At 36.9% G+C, this 22,079-nt stretch overlaps 2 protein-coding genes across 2 annotated transcripts; both read left to right on the top strand.

Annotated features, from left to right (window-relative positions):
- The first annotated feature begins 11,717 nt into the window (after window positions 1-11,717).
- LOC110095779 (F-box protein At3g26010-like) lies at window positions 11,718-13,806 on the top strand. Its single transcript, XM_020821448.2, has 2 exons — window positions 11,718-12,072; window positions 12,224-13,806. Exon 2 carries the CDS (start codon window positions 12,314-12,316, stop codon window positions 13,418-13,420), a length of 1,107 nt encoding a protein of 368 aa, XP_020677107.1. The 5' UTR covers window positions 11,718-12,072; window positions 12,224-12,313; the 3' UTR covers window positions 13,421-13,806.
- A 2,521-nt stretch (window positions 13,807-16,327) lies between these two features.
- Window positions 16,328-17,831, top strand: LOC110095782 (putative F-box protein At3g10240). Its single transcript, XM_020821454.2, has one exon. The coding sequence runs from the start codon at window positions 16,418-16,420 to the stop codon at window positions 17,522-17,524; it is 1,107 nt and encodes a 368-aa protein (XP_020677113.1). The 5' UTR covers window positions 16,328-16,417; the 3' UTR covers window positions 17,525-17,831.
- Window positions 17,832-22,079: the final 4,248 nt, after the last annotated feature.

The following is a 22,079-nucleotide window of genomic DNA, read 5'->3' on the forward strand; positions in this document are numbered from 1 at the left end:
ATGTCAGCATTAGCATCATTATCCCATAATCATCCACCATGCAAATAGGATTCTAGAGGTGGCCCCAAAAAATTCAAGTGATGACTCTCAACACGTAGCACTTTGTCCCATACAAGGTTCAAGAGGTGGCTCTCATGGCGTAGCACTTTGTCTTGTATGCATTTAGTTCACATCTTCCAGCCAGTGTATTGCTCTAATACCATTTGTAGCATGTCGAACTTTTAACTATCGAGATATTATCCGCTATGACCTAAGAGTCTAACGATATTTTCCTATTAGTGTAACTTATTAGATGGTCATCTCACAATTTTGTCATGTTAGTGTAACTTATCAGGCGATCACCATCCTAGAATTTCTCCGGAATAAGCATGCTAAACTACAGAATTTCTTAATATAATTTCAACCATTCCCCCAAAAGACGTCTTGATGTTTAAGAATTTAGCTTCTTGTACTTTAAGGGGTTTCACCACCACCACTACCATCCAGCCACCCACCGATCGTCACAATCTTTAAATTTTGTACTACATTCATTTTACATTAAACCAAATGATAAAATCATTCACATGAATTTACTTTACACTCTCCAGCCACCATCATGGCCACCCTCGGATCGTCCAAAAAAAAAAAAAACCAATCATTAAAATCGACCTCGATCTATTTGTTAGGATTTTGAGCTACCAATCAAGCAGACTTGAGTTAGAATCTTGCATATATGATGTATGTATGAGTTTACATTTAATTCGTTCAAAAGTTCAAAAAAATAACCCTAACCCTTATTAATGACGATGTAATTAATAGTTTGAAAATGAAATTTCTCTTGCTACTTAATTATGTAAAGGCAATAATTCTCTTTAATCTTGTTGAATCCTGTAGTATTCACGACGGTAGAGAAATATATAGTTTAATGTCTTAGCATTGTACGAAGATCCAACACACAAGAAGATAAGAGAGAGAGTGTAGCATTCATAAGAGACACTAGAGTTTTTACGTGGAAACCGCTAAAAAGGGGGAAAAATCACGGGGCCTAGCTCAATTTGAATGAATCCACTAGTATTTGCAGTTGATTACAAATGAGTCCCTTCCTTAGGAGAAAGCCTTGGCTTGATGTCACAAATGTACATCATATAGAGCACATTACATGGTGGGAGTTACATAGACATGTTTTTTTGGTCGGTAGGACCATAGTCGATGGCATAGAGATCAGAAAGATCGTAGTTAGCAGGAGACCGAGGTCAGAAAGACGGTTGTCTGGTGATGGAGGTCGAAAAGGAGGTCAGAAGAATCATAGTTGGTAGGAGATAGGGGTCTGAAATACTGTAGTAGAAGGGCACTACTCCGAGAGAATTCTGGGCATCAAGTGGTGGCCCGGTAGAAGTTTGAATCTCAGGTGGTGGTCCGGTAGAAGTCCGGCCTCAAGTGGTAGTCCGGCAGAAGTCTGAGCGTCAGGTGGTGTCCTGGTGGAGCTCAAGGCATCAAGTGATGATCCAGTAGAGGTCCGGGCGTCAGGTGGTGGCTTGGTGGAGCACAGGGCCTCAAGTGGTGGTCTGATGGAAGTCCGGGCCTCAAGTGTTGGCCTGGTGGAGCACAGGGCCTCAAGTGGTGGTCCTGCAAAAGTCCGGGCCTCAGCTGGTGGCCTGGTGGAGCATAGGGCCTCAAGTGGTGGTCCGATAGAAGTACGGGCATCACGTGGTGGCCTGGTGGAGCACATGGACCTCAAGTGGTGGTTCAGTGGAAGTTCGGGCCTCAAGTTTGGTCTGGCGGAAATCCGGGCCTCACGTGGTGGCCTGGTGGAGCACAGTGCCTCAAGTGGTGGTCCAGCGGAAGTCCGAACCTAAGGTGGTGGCCTGGTGAAGCACATGGCCTCAAGTGGTGGTTAGGCAGAAATCCGGGCCTTAGGTTGTGGTCCGGCGGAGCAATGACGTCAGACGGTGGTCCGGCGGAACTCAGGCGGTGGTCGATGAGGAGCTTCTTCCTTCTCTTCTTCCTTCTCTTCTTGATTCAGTCCCTTTTCAAGAGGAATTAGGGGTCTATTTATAGATTTCTGGAGTGGCATGACCCATAAATAGGTGAGAGATCAAGGGTAAATGGGGAGTAGTTGGATGGACAGCCGATATTGAACCCCTTGATCGTGGAATATTTGATGGGCATTTGAATGTCTTAATGATGTCGGAATTTTGCGATCTTGCGCTCGTTGGATTTGTCTCGTCGAGCCGCTCGATTCGACTATAAGCACGTAATGTTTTAAAACTATTTGGTAATCCAAACTGTGGTTTGAACCTTTCAACAGCGCTTCTAACCCTTTTTTGGACCCGTTTTGGTTCGGATTGGGTTGGATTTGATGTCGTTGGGTTTGTATTCTCGAGACGCTCAGTTCGACTATAAGTTTGCTGAAATCGAAGTTCAGATGGTCCCAATTTTAATTTCGAAAGTTTCCAACTTGATTTTGCATCGAGATTCGTGCCCGATGAAGAAAATTTTTTGATGGTATATCAAGTATTTTGTTATTATGATAATAAATTATTTTCCCTAGTCCAACTTCTCATTTAGTCCATTTTTTATATTTCATGCAACTAGCATCTTTCTCGACCCTGCTAAAACGACCCTCCTTGTTTAGCAATTCTCTTCCTCATCCCTCCTTTTAACCAACATGTGCCTTCCTCTTTTATTGATTATTTTTCAATCATTTTATCACATCTCAAATCTACAACATATTGCATTCCGATAACATGAAACATGATGAATGAATAATAAAAACTTACTTTGTTCTTATAAAAAGATAAGCTCATATACAAATAATATACACAATAAGAATAAGCAAAAGAATATGAAGAAATAAAAATTATATTTCATTTCATTAATAAATTAAAGGTGGTGGCAATGTGTAGAATTTTGAAATAGCGTGAATGAAAGGGAAAAGCTTCACATACGTGAGTGCTTCATGGTTTGGTTCGAGCTTAAGCCGAGTTTGCTTCTCATAAATTTATTCATTTTCATTCAAATCTCTCTCTCTCTTCTTCTTTTTTTAGGACATTTAGGTCAATTAAGACAAACTCTCGAACCCAAGACCTCTTACTTGAAAGCCTAAGCTCTCAACCAACAGGCTAAGATGAGCTGTGTCTCTGGCTCAATTTCACTTACCATTTTTTTATATGAGAAACCAAATAATCTTTTTTAAAGAATTTTAAGTAAATTAATGAAATTTAAAATTGATATTAATTAATAAGAAGTATATCATTATTTTTAATGATTTCGAGTATAAACAACCGGATGAGCAGTTAAATATGATTTCCTTACATTACGGTGGAGATAACGTGATTGCTTCTACTTCAGCACCCATTATTGTCTTGTAGCGAAGAAACCGGAAGTAAAATGAATGCAGATAAGAAGCAATTGCAACCATAATTTATGCGTTTAAAAACAGAAAGATAAGGAAGAAGGAAGAAAGAACCATCTAGCTTTGGCAAACCATTCTGCTGTAGCAGAAGCTACTACTACTGATACGGCAACAACCTGATCAACACTTAGATCATAACCTCCTCACTAATCCCTTCCTATGTCACGGATTAGGATTAAGGCTTCGCTTGGGACAGCTTTCTTATTGCTTCTTAAAGCGACTTTTGTAATATCAATTGCATTAAAATTAAAATTTTTATACTAAAAAATCGCTTTAAGAAGTAGGAAGAAAACTGTCCCAAACGAAGCCTAAGATTTCATTTGGGATGGATTTTTTTATTGCTTCCTAAAATAATTTTTTAGTACAAATATTTTCTTAAATTAGAATTTTTTATATTAAAAAACTATATTAGAAAGCGATAAGAAATCCATCCCAAACGAAGCCTAAGACTAAAGCCCTTATATGTAAGAGCTTAAGATGAGCAATTGCCCATTATATATGAATTTTTTTCCTTTAAAAAATAAGCATTTTAATTATTTTGTTCGTCTTTGATAAAAACAGTTGCTCAAAATCTAAGCAAATTTTCATTTTTCAATTATATATATAGTATTATGTATTTCATTATTTTATTTTATTTATTCTCAAAAGAGAGATCGGTTCCACCCGTGAATGTAGGGTTGTTATTCTCTTATAAAAGAGGCAAGAGTTTCTCCTCCCACTAGGTCGGGATGAAGAGCAAACAACTCTATTAAAGGAATCCTAAGCGCATGAGCAGACTTTGAAAAGCCCTACAACATAAATATATAGTATCTTTTATGTGCGTGTGCTGGTTTTTTGTGTGTGTGTTGTGCTCGGTTGGTCCCTTGTACCGCTAATGTGGCGAATTCTGATTCATCTCAGAACGATATTTTGTATCTGATCTCCACACAGAATAATCTCTTGTGTTGGGGGATCATTTAGGATAACTACTTAAATAATTATAAAGACATTTTAATAGCATAATCCCACACCTCTATCTCTTAAGTCGAGCATTAGCCATCAATCGTGTGCTCAAATACAAAATAAATCTTATAATGGATTGTATTATTCTTAATTTAATGGCCCGAAGAACATGGATATTATCAGTCTAGGCTTCTTCTAGCATATCAAACCAGTAAAAGCCTTAGTGGAGGCCCGATGGGCTCACAGAGGAGTAATTATTAGTCCGGTCAAATCTGAACGTATCTGAATGTATACCGAGCAATACAAAATGCTCAATACCAAGTTTCAGGTGACGTGACGCGTGATTATTGGTCTATGAACACGTTCGGTGACCGGATGTAATAATTGCTCCTCAGAGAGACACTATATTCTTGATAGAGATCTGCAAAAATTAAAAGCCTTGGTTGAACACTACTTATCTTTATGGCACATGCGCTATGATTAATGGAGGCCTGGGGGAAATTAGTTAACCCTAATAGAGGCTCGTAGATCATTATTAAACACAATTAATTATTTTCTTAACTATCTTTCTTTTATCTATTCCTGCGATATTTGAAAAGTCAGTCTAAGGCCAATACAATTATTGAATAAAAAATATATAACATATTCTTATTTATCATGTATATCTAAATAATTTTAAGTTTGAATTTATATAATTTGAAAAAAAATACCTGATTACATTTTAAAGCCTAAAAGCTTTCAAATCTCTCTTAGAGAGAGAAAGAGAGAGTGAGTGGGGTGTGCAAGATTTACTAGCCCATTTCCCATCTCTATTTGGTTGCAAAAAGGGAAGAAGAGCTATGGAGAAAAAGAGGAAGGGAGAGAGAGGAAGAGTGTTATGTGTGAAATCTAATTGTGTTGATTGATCGGGTTGTTATGTTGCCTCAGACCTCAAGTTTGTCAAACTTTCTTGGTGATGGGGGTTTACCCCATGTTTGGGTTCGGGTGAAAAAAAAAACCCGTACAATGCCCCGATGATATGTATCCGAGCACGTCAATGTTGTGTTCCCAAGCGCCCAAGCGTTGAATGACAGATAGTGGAGTGCCACAGCTAAGCAAGTCAATATTTGACATGACCGGAAAAACCAACCTCAAAAAAAAAAAAAATCCACATTATGGTCAATTTGTTTCGCAAATGGGTCGGGTTCAACTTCCAGAATTCTACACATTTTAAAAATTAGGTTAGGTCCGAGTTAACCTACTAACACAAAGTTAACCTGGATCAACCAGCACAGGCGAACATTGGTCCTCTTATCCTACGTTCGGGTTAGGCGGTTCCCCCGCAAGTTCTAACAGGCTAACCCGTCCTGCTCACGCGAGTCTGCAAGTCCTCTTCTCTCGTATTCCGGCAGCAACCTAGGGTTTGATTTTCCTCTTCTCACGTAGCCCCTGCTCAACGACCCCCAAGGTTGTGATGATTCGATGGCTTCTTCATTGGATCCTTCAACGGTGTTCCTTCCTATCACCTCAGAAGTCACAAGACTCACGACAACTCGCTATTATTTAGTTGGATCGGAAGTAATTACAATGACGACACCAACAGGGTCATGAGAGGGAGCTTGCTGGTAAGGCGTTTCATGTTGGTTTGAGTCAACCTAGAAACCCGACAGGTCAGGTCCAGGTTAACAATAATAACTTGTACGCAAAAAACGAGGTGGGCTCAGATCGTGTTATCCAGTGGCGGGTCAATGTCATGTTTGACACAAACCCAACCCGGTCCTCAACCCGATTTTGACACCTATAGCCGCAACGGTCTATATACAGAGCCATAGCAAATCAAGATAAAGATTTGAGCGCTGCTGTGCTGCAAGACTGATTGGACGGTTTACTCTCTCTCTCTTTTTTGAAGGGTTGCGTCCCTTGCGGTTATTTAACTTGGCTTTCTCATGTATTTCATGATGTAAGATATAGAGAACGGTGCATGTGAGAAGAGAAGCAAGGAGAGAGCGAGAGAGAAAAGAGATCTATACTTCATTTCTTCCCAATTTCATAGTGGATTTCTAGATGTGATGTGACTCAGGCCATGATTTTGGGTTTTTCCAAGTACGTTAAATCCTTATATTCTTTATTTTTCCAGTAATTTTACTTTCTTGATTGTTTCATTATTGCGGTATTTACTCCTCATCCCTAAGAGAGAGAGAGAGAGTAAACCCCTCTCTTAGCACCCAGCAATCTTCTAGGTCCATCACTAATGCATGTCTGGATGTATTATTAATTATGTTTTAATAAATATGAGTTATTTATTAGGTTTACAATGTCAAACTTATAAAATTTTACTTATTGGGATTAAAATGTGAAAATCTGATGGCGGTCACCATTAGACTTTGAGTAAATCACTAGATATTATATGTCAAATTAAAAATGAAAACTTAATATATACACTAAATACTAATTTTTGTTGGATCTGGATAGTCTTTGCTCATGTATTTATGAATCTAATTTACTTGTGCTATTTGTTATTTTCGTGTTCAACTCTTGTAATGGGCACTATTGTTGTACTTATTTCTGCGTCATATTACGTACTATGGTGATATAACACCTTACGGACCAAGGTAATAACACATAAAAGGTAAAAAATTCATTATAAATTTGTAAGGAAAATAATCCTCAAAATTTCTCTTGAGATCCATACACATGAAAAAATTATTACAAGCCTAAGGAGTTGCTTGTGAAATATTTTTTAGGAGAAGATCATATGAGCTTTTATGAGAAAGAGTTCATCTCCCAATATTGCTGATCAATCATTACAATTTACAATGGGTGTCAATATTTGACATGATTCGAAAATTTGACTCAAATCCGATTAAAAAATTTCAGGTTAGGGTCAACCCATTTGTGAAATGAGTCGTGATTGGGTTCAACAAACCGACTCATTTCAAAAAACCGGGTCCGATTTGGGTTGACCCGGAAACATGAGAATGATCTGGATTCCGACCCACCGTACACGAAATGCCCGGTAAAAAGTGTTAATTGGTCTGTTTGCCCTCGCGTCCGTGCTGACCAAGTCTACATGACGTTGCGTCGAGTGCCCGCATTAACCGCGTCTGCCTACGTCGGGTCTGCCCGGATTGCGTCGCGTCAAGTCGAGTCGGCCTGCTTTGCGTCTGCCGCATATTGGGTCAACACGCCTAAATTTGAAGGAAGTCCCGCCTAATATAGTTTGTCATGTAAAATCTTTGGATTTGTTCCTCTAAAGTTGTTATTTTTATTCCATTGAAAAATGAGATTTTGATTCACTCTTAACTAAGAAAAAAAATCCTTTGTGAATCTTAACACTCATGGATAATGAGGATAATACAATCGATTAATGCTAACCTACAAGGTTGGTGGTCACAGTTTCTTCTATGATTCTATCTCAAATTTTCTTTGTACTCAAATCACCCAAATGAAAGATTCATGACATTAAAACAATGAGACTCATCACCACAAGTTCTCGTCAATACATGCAAAACTCTAGAAGAATTCACATTCAACCAGCATAGGCAGAAGAATTGAAAACTTTTGAAAATTTATTGTAATACACTATTTATTTATTTTTAAGTCTTTCAGAGGTCCTATTTATAACTCACAAAGACTCTTAAAATTCGCATAATCTTTCTAAGATTTCGTTTGCGATGGCTTTCTTACTGCTTCTTAAAGTAGCTTTCTAATAAAAAGTTTAACTGCTTCTTAAAGTAGCTTTCTAATAAAAACTTTTTTTATTAGAAAGCTACTTTAAGAAGCAGTAAGAAAGCCGGGGACGACTTTCTCTTTGCTTCTTAAAGCAACTTACAGTACAAAAACATTAATTTTGATACTAAAAAACAGCTTCAAAAAGCAGTAAGAAAGCCGTCCCAAACGAAGCCTAAGTCTATGCAAATACTATGCTTTATATATTCTTCATAAGTTCTAACAGCGTCAAATTTTTCATAAGAAGTCCAATTTATAGGTTACTCCAAGACATGCCAAACAAAATAAGTAAGCAACGTCAAATAGAAAGCGCTGACACAAAAGTAGAAATAATCGGCCAAATAGTGGTATGGGATCAATTAGAAACAGAGTTGGCATCAGTAGGAAATAGAGTAATTGCCAATATATGCAGGTTAAACCAAGGCTTTTAAAATCGGATCGGACCGGCCGATTCAACCAGTTGAACCGCGAACCGATCGGCCGGCCGGTTACGGGTCTTTAAAGAACCGTTTTCGCATTGAACCGGCCTCGGACCGGTCGAACCGCCGGTTCGACCGTCGAACCGAAAAACCGGCTCCGGTTTTGAATAACCGTCCGGGTCGGAAGTTTCGACATTTTGAGCGGAAGCCAGAACGGGAGGGCTGTGAAGTTAAATTTCTCCATTTCGCGCACCTTCCTCGGCTCCGTCACTGCTGTCCGACCTTGCTCATCCGACGGAAGTTACGACATTTTGATCGGAGATCGGAATAAGAACGGGAGCACGCTGACTGTGAAAGTAACTTTCCACATTTCGTGTGCTTCTCCGGCACCTTTGTGGCTGATTGACGTCGCCTCTCCGACGGCTTGCCCTTCCCATTAGATCGGAAGTTAGACATTTAGTAAAAGTATTATAATTTTTTTTTTTTCATTTTTTGTTATATATTTATAAATAATTGTGTCATTATTATAATATTTAAATATAATAAATATTTATTACGTCATCCAGTTTGACCCCGGTTGAACCATCAAACCTCTAACCCCTCATTCTCCCGGTTCATTGACCGGTCCGATTTTCAAAGCCTTGGGTTAAACAAAGTCACATGCTAGTAGGGAGTTTACTCCAACAAAGTATATATGGAAAAAATAAGGCAGTTTTCTCCAGACTATTTCCCCTATTTATTATTGGCAATTGCTCAAATCCTACAATGCACAGATACGATCACGGCGACACGGATACGACACGACACGGACACGGGACACGTCAATTATTGAAAATATAGGACACATACACCGGTTGGACACGGTATTATAGTTTTTATATTTTAAAAATAGTGCATAAAAATTAAATAAGTATAATTTTAAAAATAATTAAGAAATAATAAGTCATTTAACTAGAATTTGTGCTTAAAATGATTAGTATTAACTATTAAAATGTCGAGAGCCAGACGTCAATGTCATTTATCAATCACTGAGAGAGAGGTGATGAAAATACCTTCAATGTCAAAGAGAAATGAAAAAATGAGAATATTCGATGAATGAGTATTAAATACAGATGTTGATTTGGTGTTGTGGATAGGAAATAAGAAATTTAGTTTAAATCTCGCCAAATATAAGAAATTGTATTTAAAAAAATTATAAAATATTTAAGATACGCATGTTTGACACGCGTGTCCAATTTATTTTTAATATTTTTTTAATGGGACACGTTTTCGGTGTGTTCGACACATATCGAAGGAGTGTCGTGTCGGACACGGTGTCGAACACTGCACGCCTCTTTGAGGAGAAGTGTCGGTGCAATCATAGCTCAAATCAGATACCAAGCATGTCATTTGACATACTAATGAGACTGAAGTCTTCCTTATCTTATCATTCTACTTTCTAATCAAATGCAACATTTTTAAAGGCATATTTTTTTATGTTTCATTTGTGTGCTGCAGCCTGCAGTGCTGATTTTTTTAAAGGAGAATCAAGATGCGCCACATCATCTGGTACACAACAAGAAAATGATATGACATATTCTGATTCGCCTCTGGATGCCGTACAGTGACCGCACCATACATAATAATTTCTCCTTCAAAATATACAATGAAAATAAATATGATGAATTTGTATTAAATCGTTCAGGAAGACTATAAGCGTAGTCTTTAAAGTTCATCTGAATCATTTGTTTGATTAAGAAACGCTGACACATTTTTTTTCTTCAAAAACTGCCTTAAATTTTTAATATTTTATGGCCATGATATTTGCATTTTCAGTCCTTCAATTCTGTCAAATTTGACACAAATAATATTATAGTGCGTTTGGTCATGCATGTCTTAGATTTTGATGTATAATTCAATGAATTTTGAATAAAGAAATATGTAGACGATTTAAGTACTTGTTCTCGTATATTCTTCTAAAATCAAATACAAGTCAAGCAAAGCTGGCTCATCAATTACCAGCTTGATAAATGATAGTTTTTAAAATTTGTCCAACCTTCGAGCCTCTCAGCTCAAGCATCGACAGACTTTGTGTTATTTATAGGAAGGTTTTTTACTTATAATAGCTTTAAAAACCGTGTTTTTTTTCCAATTACGTTCATTTAAAAAATCATAAGACAACTGAGACAAAACCTAAATGATCGTAACCGAAAAAAAAAACACGGTTTTTAAAGCTATTATGAGTAAAAAACCTTCCTATAAATAGCACAAAGCCTGTCAAAAGATGTCCCAATCTAAAAATAGAATGGAATTTGCAAGCATATTTTTACAGAGCATATTAATTTTTTTATAATACATATAAATAGTAAAGTAATTAATTGAATATGAATATAAAAATTAGTTGAAGCAAGTTTATAGTTGGGCTCCCCTTAAAAATTTTTTGGCTTCACCATTGTATAGCACTAAAAATCACCTACTTTACATATTTCACAATTAAATTTTATTATATATATAGCTTGCAAAATGTTAAGGTAAACTCAACACAATTAGAAAGCTTAGGATAGGGGTGTCAATTTCGGGTCACGGGTCGGGTCGGGTCGAACCTGAAACTATTCGGGTCAATCCAAACCCGACCCGTTTTTAAAAACGGGTCAGTTTTCCTGACCTGAACCCTACCCGCTTTGGGTCCGGGTCAACCGACACGACCCGTTTCCAACAAAAAAATGGCTAATTTTTTGGTCAAAAACGGGCCAATCTCCTCTTTTTGGGTCAAAACGGGTCAATCTCGGGTTGCCGGGTAAAATCGGGTTTTCGGGTCAAAATCGGGTCACTTTCGAGTCAATTTCGCGTCAAAGGGTTAACCCGAATCCGACCCGATTTTTGAAACGGGTCGAAATGCTGAACCCGAACCCGATCCGTTTCGGGTTCGGGTTGACCCTAACCCGAAATTTTCGAGACGTGTTCGGGTCGGGTTTTCGGGTCGTGTCAAATATTGACACCCCTAGCTTTGGATGCCTTAGGTTTCATGTAGAATAATTTTTTGATTCCTTTCAAAAATGACTTTTTAGTTAAAAAAATATTATACCAAAAATTTACTTTAAAAAGAGTAAGAAAGCTGACACGAACGAAATTTGCTTACTTGCCGCTATATTTATTCTATTTCCGTACAAAAAATTTATTTAATAAAATTTAAAATAGATTTAATAATAAACCAAGATATAAATTTGCCAACGCAACTCTTACATCCCAATACCTATCGCATAAGAAGGTTTTTTTTTTTCTTTGGGGGACAATTGGCGAATACCTAAGAAATTGATTGCTTAGAGGACTTTTCCTCTCAATCACATCATTGATTCGTGTAAAGTTCCTTCTTCCTCTTCCTTTTAAAATTTGATGGAAGCAATTGCTTCTTATTTGGTTTATTTTTGTTTCCGACTTACAAAGCAACAATGGGCCGCTGAAGAAGAAGAATCACATTCTCTGTAACTTTTTGTTCTTCTTCTCTTCACTCCATTCACATCCCCTCTTCTTCCTTCTTCTTCTCCAATCTAAACCTGCATTTTATTTTGTGCTTCTAAGATCTTCTTGCTGTCATCCTTTGCTTTGACTTCATAACATATAGCCGTCGAGGTATGTTACGCCTGCTTTCATTCTTTTTTATATTTATTGTTTGTTTATTTTATTTTATTTTTTATTCTTAAAGTATTCAAGTTCTTTTATTCCATAAATATTGTATAAATTAAATTCTCTCACTCTTTGTGTATCTCTCTTCGTAATGCAGGCCTTAAACAATTATCTTCTCGGATTCCATCTCTCTCTATCTAGCTTTGTATTCCTATATATCTCTTTCTACCTTTGAATTCCCACACAGATGAAAATGAGCTTCTCTAAAATGAACAATAGCAGCAACTCTTATCATACTGAAACCAATGGTATTGGCCTCACTGATGACTTGCTAATAGAGATTCTCACCAAGCTACCACTAAAGTGCATCTACCGCTGCAAATGCGTATCAAGGTCTTGGCGGCGGCTTATTGAAGACCGTTACATCACCGCAAGGCTTCCATTAATCCTCTCCGGCGTGTTCTACCGCAGTGGTCCCGGAGATCTCGAGCCTGAACCAAAATATGGATGCAACTCTAATGGTAGTTTCCATGAAACAGACTTCAATTACCTCCCATTTTACCACAACTCCAGCATCAAATATTGCAGCAATGGTCTTCTCCTCTTTTATAGAAGCATTCCCTCTGCTTTTTATGTCTGCAATCCTACCAAAAAAACATGGGCAGCTCTACCCAACCCGAGGGGTAAGAGCCAGTTCTCAATATTAGCTTTTGATGCTTACAAATCACCATATTATAAGGTGGTTTGCTTCAGTGGGTGGCCAGCACATGGAGGCCAGCTTGAAGTCTTCTCATCGGAGACCGGCCAATGGATCGAACACAACCTGAATTTCGGAGTTGATACCAACAACCTCTCAACTTTGATGCATTACTTTGATGGTGTTCTTTATGTTCTTGCTCTTCCTGGACATGTTGCTTGCATTGATCTTGAAAAGATGTGTTGCAGCATAATTAAGTTGCCTGAGGACTTGAAAAATGGCGCTTTTTTAGGGAATTCTGGTGGGTTTCTCCACTGCGCAATAAATGACGCAAATGAATTGAGGATTTGGGTTTTAAAAGGAATGAAATGGACGTTGAAGAACAGAGTAAGTGTTTCAGGGATTTTAAAATGGAATGGTGACGACAGAGATATGTCTCCTACTGCTTCTTTGCTTCAGGGGCAGTTTAAATTCTTGGCTTTTCATCCGAAGGAGGATGTGGTTTTCCTATGGGTTATGGGTAAGTTGATGTCTTATGATCTTTGTAAGAAGGGATTTGGTTTCATTTGTGAGCTGGGAACAGAGAAGGAGAAGGTTCAAGTGAATCAGATTTGTCTGTTTCCATATTCAGATAACGTTTCAAATTGCTTGGCTTGATGGGAATTCAATTTATGTAATAGTTCTCCTCTATGTTATGTAGTTTAGTTTGTGACAAGTAAAGAATGATGTACAGAAATTTATATAGGGACACAGGTGATTTGAAGTTTTTTACAGTCCAAAGAATTTCGTAGCTCCATAACTTAGTAAAAAAAATAGGAAGCTTTTGTTTGTCATTTGATGACTTCTTCCTTGAAAAAGTGACTGATGGGAGGAAAAGGTGGAGGTACTAAGTCGGCACACAACTTGGAAGCATGTCGATTGAGACCGCAATTCAATTTATTCATTGCTTCACTATGTAGGCATGTAGCCATTTATTCTATTTCTTGTCTTCTGTTTTTGTCATGCAGTAGTGCTTCAAGGTTGGTGTTGGATTTTTTACTTTATCTTTTGCTATTTTTTCTGCCAAAAAGTTATTATGTGCAGACATGGAATGTCTTTGAAGTCAATTCAGATGTGTCACATCATCTAATATTTAATATTTTGGATGAGGTGATGCATCTGAATTAAACTTCGGATGCTTTCAGGCTTCATTTGGGACGATTTTCTCTATTTTAAGAAGCAATCCCAAATCAAACCTCGGTCTCTTTTTCCACCACCGCCTCTTCATTCTTGTGCTCATCGGCGAAGGAACGCAAGTTAATGTGTTCCTGACACTTGTATGCTACTCGGCTCTACTCTCATCTCCTGAAGTGTAAAGAAACAAAACACCATTGCAAGATCTTCAACAGAGGCAAAATATCGTGTCATTGCCACTAACACAACTGAAATCATATGGCTTCGACGTCTCTTACACGAGCTCGGTTGCACTCAGACATAGCCAACCATTATATATTCTGACAACACCTCAGCTATCGCTCTTGCAAATATTCTTGTCTATTATGCTCGGACTAAACACATAGAGATTGATTGCCACTTTATTAGAGAGTGTATAAAAATAATAACATTCAGCCACATCATATTTCCTACATTTTTACAAAAGTTTTAACCATTTCTCGATTCAACTTTCTCCTTCCTAAGCTGTTTCCCAGTAACCTGACATCAGTTTGCAAGGGGATGTTAACAGCTATTCAAGATCATACAGTTCTTGAGAGCCATCCTGGTTAATTTTATAAAATGTCTCCTTAGCTCTCTATATATACTCGTGTAATCTTTTCACATACATAACCTGAAATGAATATTTCTTTTTCCATGTTTTCTCGGTCTGCGTTTTCTTCCTGCTTGTGTGACTGCTGTACAGGATAACAAAATTCTCTCTCTCTCTCTCTCTCTCTTTCTCTCACTCATTTGAATTTTGTAAAAAGGATACCTGATTAATCTTTATTTGGAACAGTTTTTTTATTATTTTTTAAAGTAGATTTTTAATAATTCTTTTAAAAGCCTTTTACCGAAAGTCATCTAAAAAAATCTAGAATTTAATCAAGATGGACTTTAAGGGGCTGTTTGGTAGCAACTAGGATTTCATAAATTCTCTAAATATGAGGGTTAAATCTTGAAAATTGTTTGGTAACATTCATGATAAATCAAGTTAAAGCCCATGTGACTGCTTGATGAAGAGGCGAGGGTGAGGAGATGAGGCAAATAGTGCGGCTTTCGTTTAAATCTGCTGAATGAAAGGATTTCAGAAATCTAGGATTTACCACGAAAAGACGGAATTTTTTGTCAACCACGCCCTTCATTTACCGTGAGATTTGGTTTTGACTGTTTGACTGGATTTCGCTCAAATCCGGTCTAAATCATGCAACTAAATAGCCCCTAAAACTTGCAAATTTACCTTGAGATCAATACAATATAAGAGTTGATTGATCATTCATCTATTATATTATCATAAAATAAAATTAAGAAATTTAAAATTCATCCAGACTAAATTTTAATGAAAATATCCTAACTAATTTTTTCTGCAAATATAAAATATATTTTACAATTGATGATTTCACATTCACTTACCATTTTTTATAAATCAAATAATCTTTTTTAAAGAATTTTAAATAAATTTATGAGATTTAAAATCCATATTAATGAGAAATATATTATTATTTTTAATGCTTTCAAGTTTAAACAACCGCATGAGAACTTGAAGAATGAAGATGCTTTCCTTATATTACGGTGGGGATAATGCGATTGCTTCTACCGGCAGCTCATTTTTGTTTTGTAGCGAAGAAGCTGTAAACAAAAAGAATCCAAAGAAGCAATTGCTTCAGTTAGTCTTTTGGGCATCTCCAACCAAAATATTCATTTTCTATTCTAAGATGAAGTAAAACTTTAAAATGCAGCTTTTCCAATTGAATCATTTTTTCTTCTTTCGCGTGCTTCCGGCGAAGGTAACTATCTTTGACGTGCTTTTCTTTCTTTCGTGCGCTTTTTCGTCAAATCTCGCAGCGATTTTTTTTTTTGACGTAGGTTAACAATCTGATATCAATATTGACATCATACTGTTCACCTATCGAAATTTGACATGCTATTTGAAGTTCTAATGGAGCAAATAACGGATGACATATGATGATATGTAGTTTGGTTGGTGATGATCTAAAAGAAGGAAAAGAAAAAGAATTTTCATCCTTTTCTTGCACGCATTAATAACTAACAAAATTATACTTCTTATACTCATCACACAAAAGAAAAAAAAAAAAGAAAAATTCCCGTTAAAGGAAAGCTAGATATAATGGACCCCAATGCCACTCTTTTCGTTTCTTTTTTTTTTAAAGGAAGTACTCTTTCTGTTTTTTTTTTTTTTTTGGGAAAACTCTTTCTGTTTCATTTGGCATAGAAGAAACGGTGCCACCGCTTTAAATGTTAGCGTGTAAGGCATCTGCTTTAGTGGACACATGTCTACCTCTCATTACCGTATATATCGATCATATTTTTTTTTTAAAAAAAAATTCTTTATATATCTTTCTCTTAAATGCAAGCCTTAAACAATTATCTTCTCAGATTCCATCTCTCTCTATCTAGCTTGGATTCCTATATATCTCTTTCTACCTTTGGATTCCCACACAGATGAAAATAAGCTTCTCCAATATGAACAATAGCAATATCTCTTATCATGCTGAAACCAATGGTATTGGCCTCACCAATGACTTGCTGATAGAAATTCTCACCAAGCTACCATTGAAGTGCATCTACCGCTACAAATGCGTATCAAGGTCATGGCAGCGGCTTATTGCAGACCGTTATGTCGCCACAAGGCTCCCATTAATCCTCTCCGGCGTGTTCTACCGCAGCGGTCCCGAAGATCTCAAGCTTGAACCCAGATATGGATGCAACTCTAATGGTTGTTTCTATGAAACAGACTTCAGTTACCTCCCATTTTATCACAACTCCAGCATCATAGATTGCAACAATGGTCTTCTCCTCTTTTACAGAAGCATTCCCTCTGCATTTCATGTCTGCAATCCTACCACAAAAACATGGGCTGCTCTACCCAAGCCAAGGGGTAATAGCCAGCTCTCAATATTAGCTTTTGATGCTTACAAATCACCATATTACAAGGTGGTTTGCTTCAGTGGGTGGCAAGCACAAGGAGGCCAACTTGAAGTCTTCTCGTCAGAGACCGACCAATGGGTCGAACACAGCCTGAATTGGGGAGTTGATACCAATAGCCTCTCAGCTTCGATGCATTACTTTGATGGTGTTCTTTATGTTCTTGCTCTTCCTGGACATGTTGCTTGCATTGATTTAGAAAAGATGTGTTCCAACGTAATTGAGTTGCCTGAGGACATGAAACAAGATACTTCTTTAGGGAATTCTGGTGGGTTTCTCCACTGCACAATAAATGATGCAAATGAATTGAGGATTTGGGTTTTAAAAGGAATGAAATGGGCGTTGAAGAACAAAGTAAGTGTTTCAGGGATTTTAAAATGGAATGGTGACTGCAGAGATATGTCTTCTGCTAATTTTTTGCATCACGGGCAGTTTAAATTCTTGGCTTTTCATCCGAAGGAGGATGTGGTTTACCTATGGGTTATGGGCAAGTTGATGTCTTATGATCTTTGTAAGAAGAGATTTGGTTTGGTTTGTGAGTTGGGAACAGAGAAGGAGAGGGTTCAAGTGATTCAGATTTGGTTGTTTCCATACTCAGATAACATTTCAAATTGCTTGGCTTGATGGGAATTATGTTTATGTGATAGTTCTTTATGTTATGTGGTTTAGTTTGTGACAAGTAAAGAAGAAATTATTCTGTGCGGATACCGGACACGACTCTACGTCCGAATGCCGCGGTACCGAGAAGTGCCAAGTACCAAGTCGCGGTATAGTAAAACAGTGGCATGACTCATTCTGATAGGTCTCCAAACAGCATCTATAGAAATGTGAAGAGGGGCAGGTGATTTGAATTTTTGTACAGTTGTATTATTTAATAGAAATTTAAGATATACTTCCATTAATGAAACATCCATTTTGAATATTCCTTCAATTGAAGTTCATTATAAATCTTAAATTAAAGTGATCAGAATTTATGAGAGAAAATGCTTTGCTGCATAAAAAAAACTCCAAATAAGAAGTTCAAAGCATTTCGTAGCTCCATAGGTATAAAAAATTGAAGGCTTTCGTTTGTCATTTGAAGACTTCTAATCTGAATGAGAACGTGGCTGATGAGAGGAAAAAATGGAGGTACTAAGTCGGCACACACACAACTTGCAAGCAAGTTGATTGAGACAGCAATTAAATCAATTCATTGCTTCACTATGTAGGCGTGTAGCCATTTATTATATTTCTTGGCGGTGCGGGTCGTGACGGGAAGAACTTTTCGGATTGTATACTCGCAATTGTCGGAGTCCGGCCGGGAAGAACCATCTGGACATATGAGTATATATATTATATATAAATTTGTACATAGTATGTATCAAATTAATCCGAACAATTTTTTTTTGTCTGGATTCTGCACAGAATAATTTTTCTAAAGTTGGTGTTGAATTTTTTATTTCGCTTGCACTATTTTTGCAATCACTGTCTCTTCATTCTTGTGCTTATCGACGAAGGAACCCCAGTTAATGTGTTTCTGACACTTGTATGACAAGCCGGTGTGTTTTGGCCTGACCCTCAATTTTCCAAAAAGAAAATAAAAAGATCTCAATCCATCGCTTCATCACATCGAAAGGAAATATCTGGTTGAATTTATGCGATGTGGCTATCCAAACGGACATGAAGGAGACTAATGACGTTTTGCTAAATTCCAGATCTAGTTCCAAGTTGCATCTCTATATAAATAGACCTAATTATTAATTATAAATAGTTAATAAACTAAAGAAGAATATCCAAAGGCGAAAAATCCTCCATTCCTTCCAAAGATCATCAGGAGAAAGGAAATCTGCCAGATCCAATCATAATGTTTATCATCATCAGCTCAACGTTCATGAAAATACCATAATTTCTATTCCAAGCATAGGCCCCTAGTTTGGGGCGAATTATTGCGTCCAGTCACCGGATGTCCAATCCGGTGACTTCACATCACCTAAATACACTGGGTCCCAATGTATTTTGATGACGTGGCGACAGCGGATAGGTGTCCGGACGAATCCGGACACCGGACGCAATAATCAGCTCTAGTTTGGACTCCAAACCAGGGGCCTCCCTTTTGTTGCAAGTTGCATCTGTATGTAAATAGACTTAACAACTAGCTTTCGCCTCGAGATTCGTGCCCGATCAAGCTAATTTTGTGATGCCGTATCAATTTTTAAAAAAGTTTTTTATGATAATGTGACTGGCTCTTTCCATAATCCTGTCTCGTTCCTCATTGGTCCCATCATATTTTTTCCATTTGATGATCTTTTTTTTTTATTAATTAATTATTTGCTATTTTGGCGCGACAACAATCCCTTAGGGCATCTCCAACCGAAAACATCATTTTTCACCGCAAAATACAACAGAACTCCAAAATGTCATAATTTTTCTCCAATCGAACTCTACTTGGTGAGTTTAGTCGTCTCGTAGCCGTCTTTCTCCATTTCGCGGGCAAATCTCGTTGACACATAAAAATTTAGTGGTTGACGTCGCACTGTTCACCTGCGATAAAATAGCCGCAAAATTGGCGCTCGGTTGGAGCGACGGAAAAATAGTTTGATGTTTCATTGCATATGGTCTTAGCTTTTAAAGCTTCTTTGGGGATTGCTTTATTATTATTTTTATTCTCATATCTCAATTATAAATCTGTTTGACTATTATTTTTTTCATCACTTCTATGAAATTTTGGTGGGGAGAATTTATTTTTATAGCATCTTTCCAAAATATATATATTTTTTACAATAACTTTATAATCAACTTTATAAAAGAACTGTAGTTATTTCAAATATACCTTAAGTTTCATTTGCATTTCTTTATTCATAAGAAATAAAAAAAATGATAGTCTTAAATTTTTAAAGGAATGATTAGATTAATTGCTTGGATATTAACAAATAGGCTTTAGCTTAGATGGCATCTTTTTTTTTTTTTTTTGAAGAAATTTTTTTGAGCGAACGCCCGAGTTTGGATGGTTTATTATTTGCGGAGTCTGGACACGAACATAATTCGATTTTGTCTCTGTGAACAGTAAAAGTGCAGTCGCACAACTGTGCTTTTACTATTCACAGAGACAAAACTGAACGATGCTCTGTGTCTAGACCTGTCAATTTCGGGTTACGGGTCGTATTTGGGTCCGACCAGTGACTGACCCGGCATTATTCGGGTTTGGGTCAACCCGACCAGGTTTTATAAACGGGTTGATTTTCGAAACCCGAAACCGACCCGTCCCGGGTTCGGTCAACCCGACCCTACCCGGTTAACCATATGTACAATAATTTTAATTATAATTTAAGGGGACAAAAAAAACGAGCTAAAGTGCACTACAACAAAAATTCACAAATCTATCATTTGCTAATTTTTTAGTTACAAATTTATAAACTCAATTCAATTGTATAGAAATACTAATTTACAAAGTTTCAAATTTACCTCAATCTCAATTCAGAATAATTATTTATACAATTATACATTTATATATTGAAATGCTCAAATGCTCATCGAAATAACAACTGTATTGCTTTAAGAGAAATATTGAAATGCTCCATTGCTCCTCGAAATAACAGCTTCAAATCTACAATGACCCGCAATAAAATCAATTATATAGTTTGCGAACTCAAATATGTAAAAATAATATATTGCTCTGCTTAGATTAAACCTTCAGAATCATTAATCATTTAATCTCATAATGAGGTCATTGCGATGTAAGATGTAAGTTTAATCAATATTGTCATATTGACAAATTACCATCATATGTGACAATTTATATTAACTTAATATCTGTTCTTTGAATAATATTGTTATATAGTATATGTTATTCTAAGTTAATAAAAATTATCACTTGGTTGTAAATTGTAATAGTACATAAGAACTTACACTTATACGAGTCCCACCCAGTGGCCAGTGCCCACTTTCATCTTAGAAGGTTAATCGTCATCGCTTCATCGCTTATACATTTCTCATTTAACTTCCTTCATTGCATTCCAACTTCAAAAAATCGAAAGTAGCAGCCAACAACACAACAGATGAACAGGGTAACAGTAGCAACACTACCGAAATACCAAAAAGAATTTACATAATATATAAGAAGCAGCTAAGAACTTCACTGAACTAAACAGAATAATGAATATTGAACCAAGCAGGTAGCTACGGGCAACCCACACAAAGCCTCAGACCCGAGAACTGAACAAAGCATCTAAAAACTGAACTAAACAACAGCTAGCAATGGGCTACCCACACAAAGCCTCAGGCCCGAGAAACCATATGAACCATAACAGCATAATTCATAGAATGATAGAAATGTAAAAAGCCAAAAATGGTTACCATTTACCACAATTTATCACCTCCCATGATAGGCCAAAACATCAATTAAAATAATTAACCAGGCATAGCAGAATTTCAACAAAGAAAAACCTAATCCACAAGAAACAAAGACTACTAGTAACCAAACCCAATCAGTAAAAGGTCCAAACCCACAGGCCACAACCACCAACACAACCATTGAAATACAAAACAGATTTTACAAGCAGCAGCCAATAACTTCAGCCAAAACTACTAGTTTAACCGATCACAATAGCAATTCTAACATGTAACAGATTAACTCATTAACAGTTAACTGGATATCAATAAAATGTTAAACTAGAATCATCTAATAACTGAACTTTCAGTCAGTTCTGCATCAATTTGAGTGACATGTAAATCAAGGATATCATCCGTAACTGCATCTAATTCTGTGTCATGAACTACTGCAATAAAAAAAAAAAAACAGGAATATGAGCGATAACAAGTATAACATAAATCATTAGTAGAAAAGAAGGTTGAAGAATAAAGCACATTGTTCTGCATACAACCAATCCTTTAAACAAACAAGTGCCTCAACAATGTCTTGCTTAAGTGAACTTCGATATTGATTCGAAACCGACCCGAAAAACTAAATGGGTCGAAATTCCAAATCCTAACCCGACCCGTTATTTAACCGGGTCGACCCGAACCCGACAATTTTGGTTCGGTTTCAGATCGGGTTTTCGAGTCGGATCAAATGTTGACAGGTCTATCTGTGTCCAAACTTTGCACGTAATAATCTCTCCCAAATTTGACCCATTAGAGTTTTTAAATTAGTTTTCAACCTGTGCACAACAACTTTGAGTGTGTTTTTATGATAAAGTTAATT

Source organism: Dendrobium catenatum, unplaced genomic scaffold (genome assembly GCF_001605985.2).
Source record: "Dendrobium catenatum unplaced genomic scaffold, ASM160598v2 fragScaff_scaffold_390, whole genome shotgun sequence".
NCBI classification, from domain to species: domain Eukaryota; kingdom Viridiplantae; phylum Streptophyta; class Magnoliopsida; order Asparagales; family Orchidaceae; genus Dendrobium; species Dendrobium catenatum.

Excerpts from the sequence above, each read along its gene's own strand:
- LOC110095779 (XM_020821448.2), top strand. The coding sequence starts at position 12,314 with ATGAAAATGAGCTTCTCTAAAATGAACAATAGCAGCAACTCTTATCAT.
- LOC110095782 (XM_020821454.2), top strand. The coding sequence starts at position 16,418 with ATGAAAATAAGCTTCTCCAATATGAACAATAGCAATATCTCTTATCAT.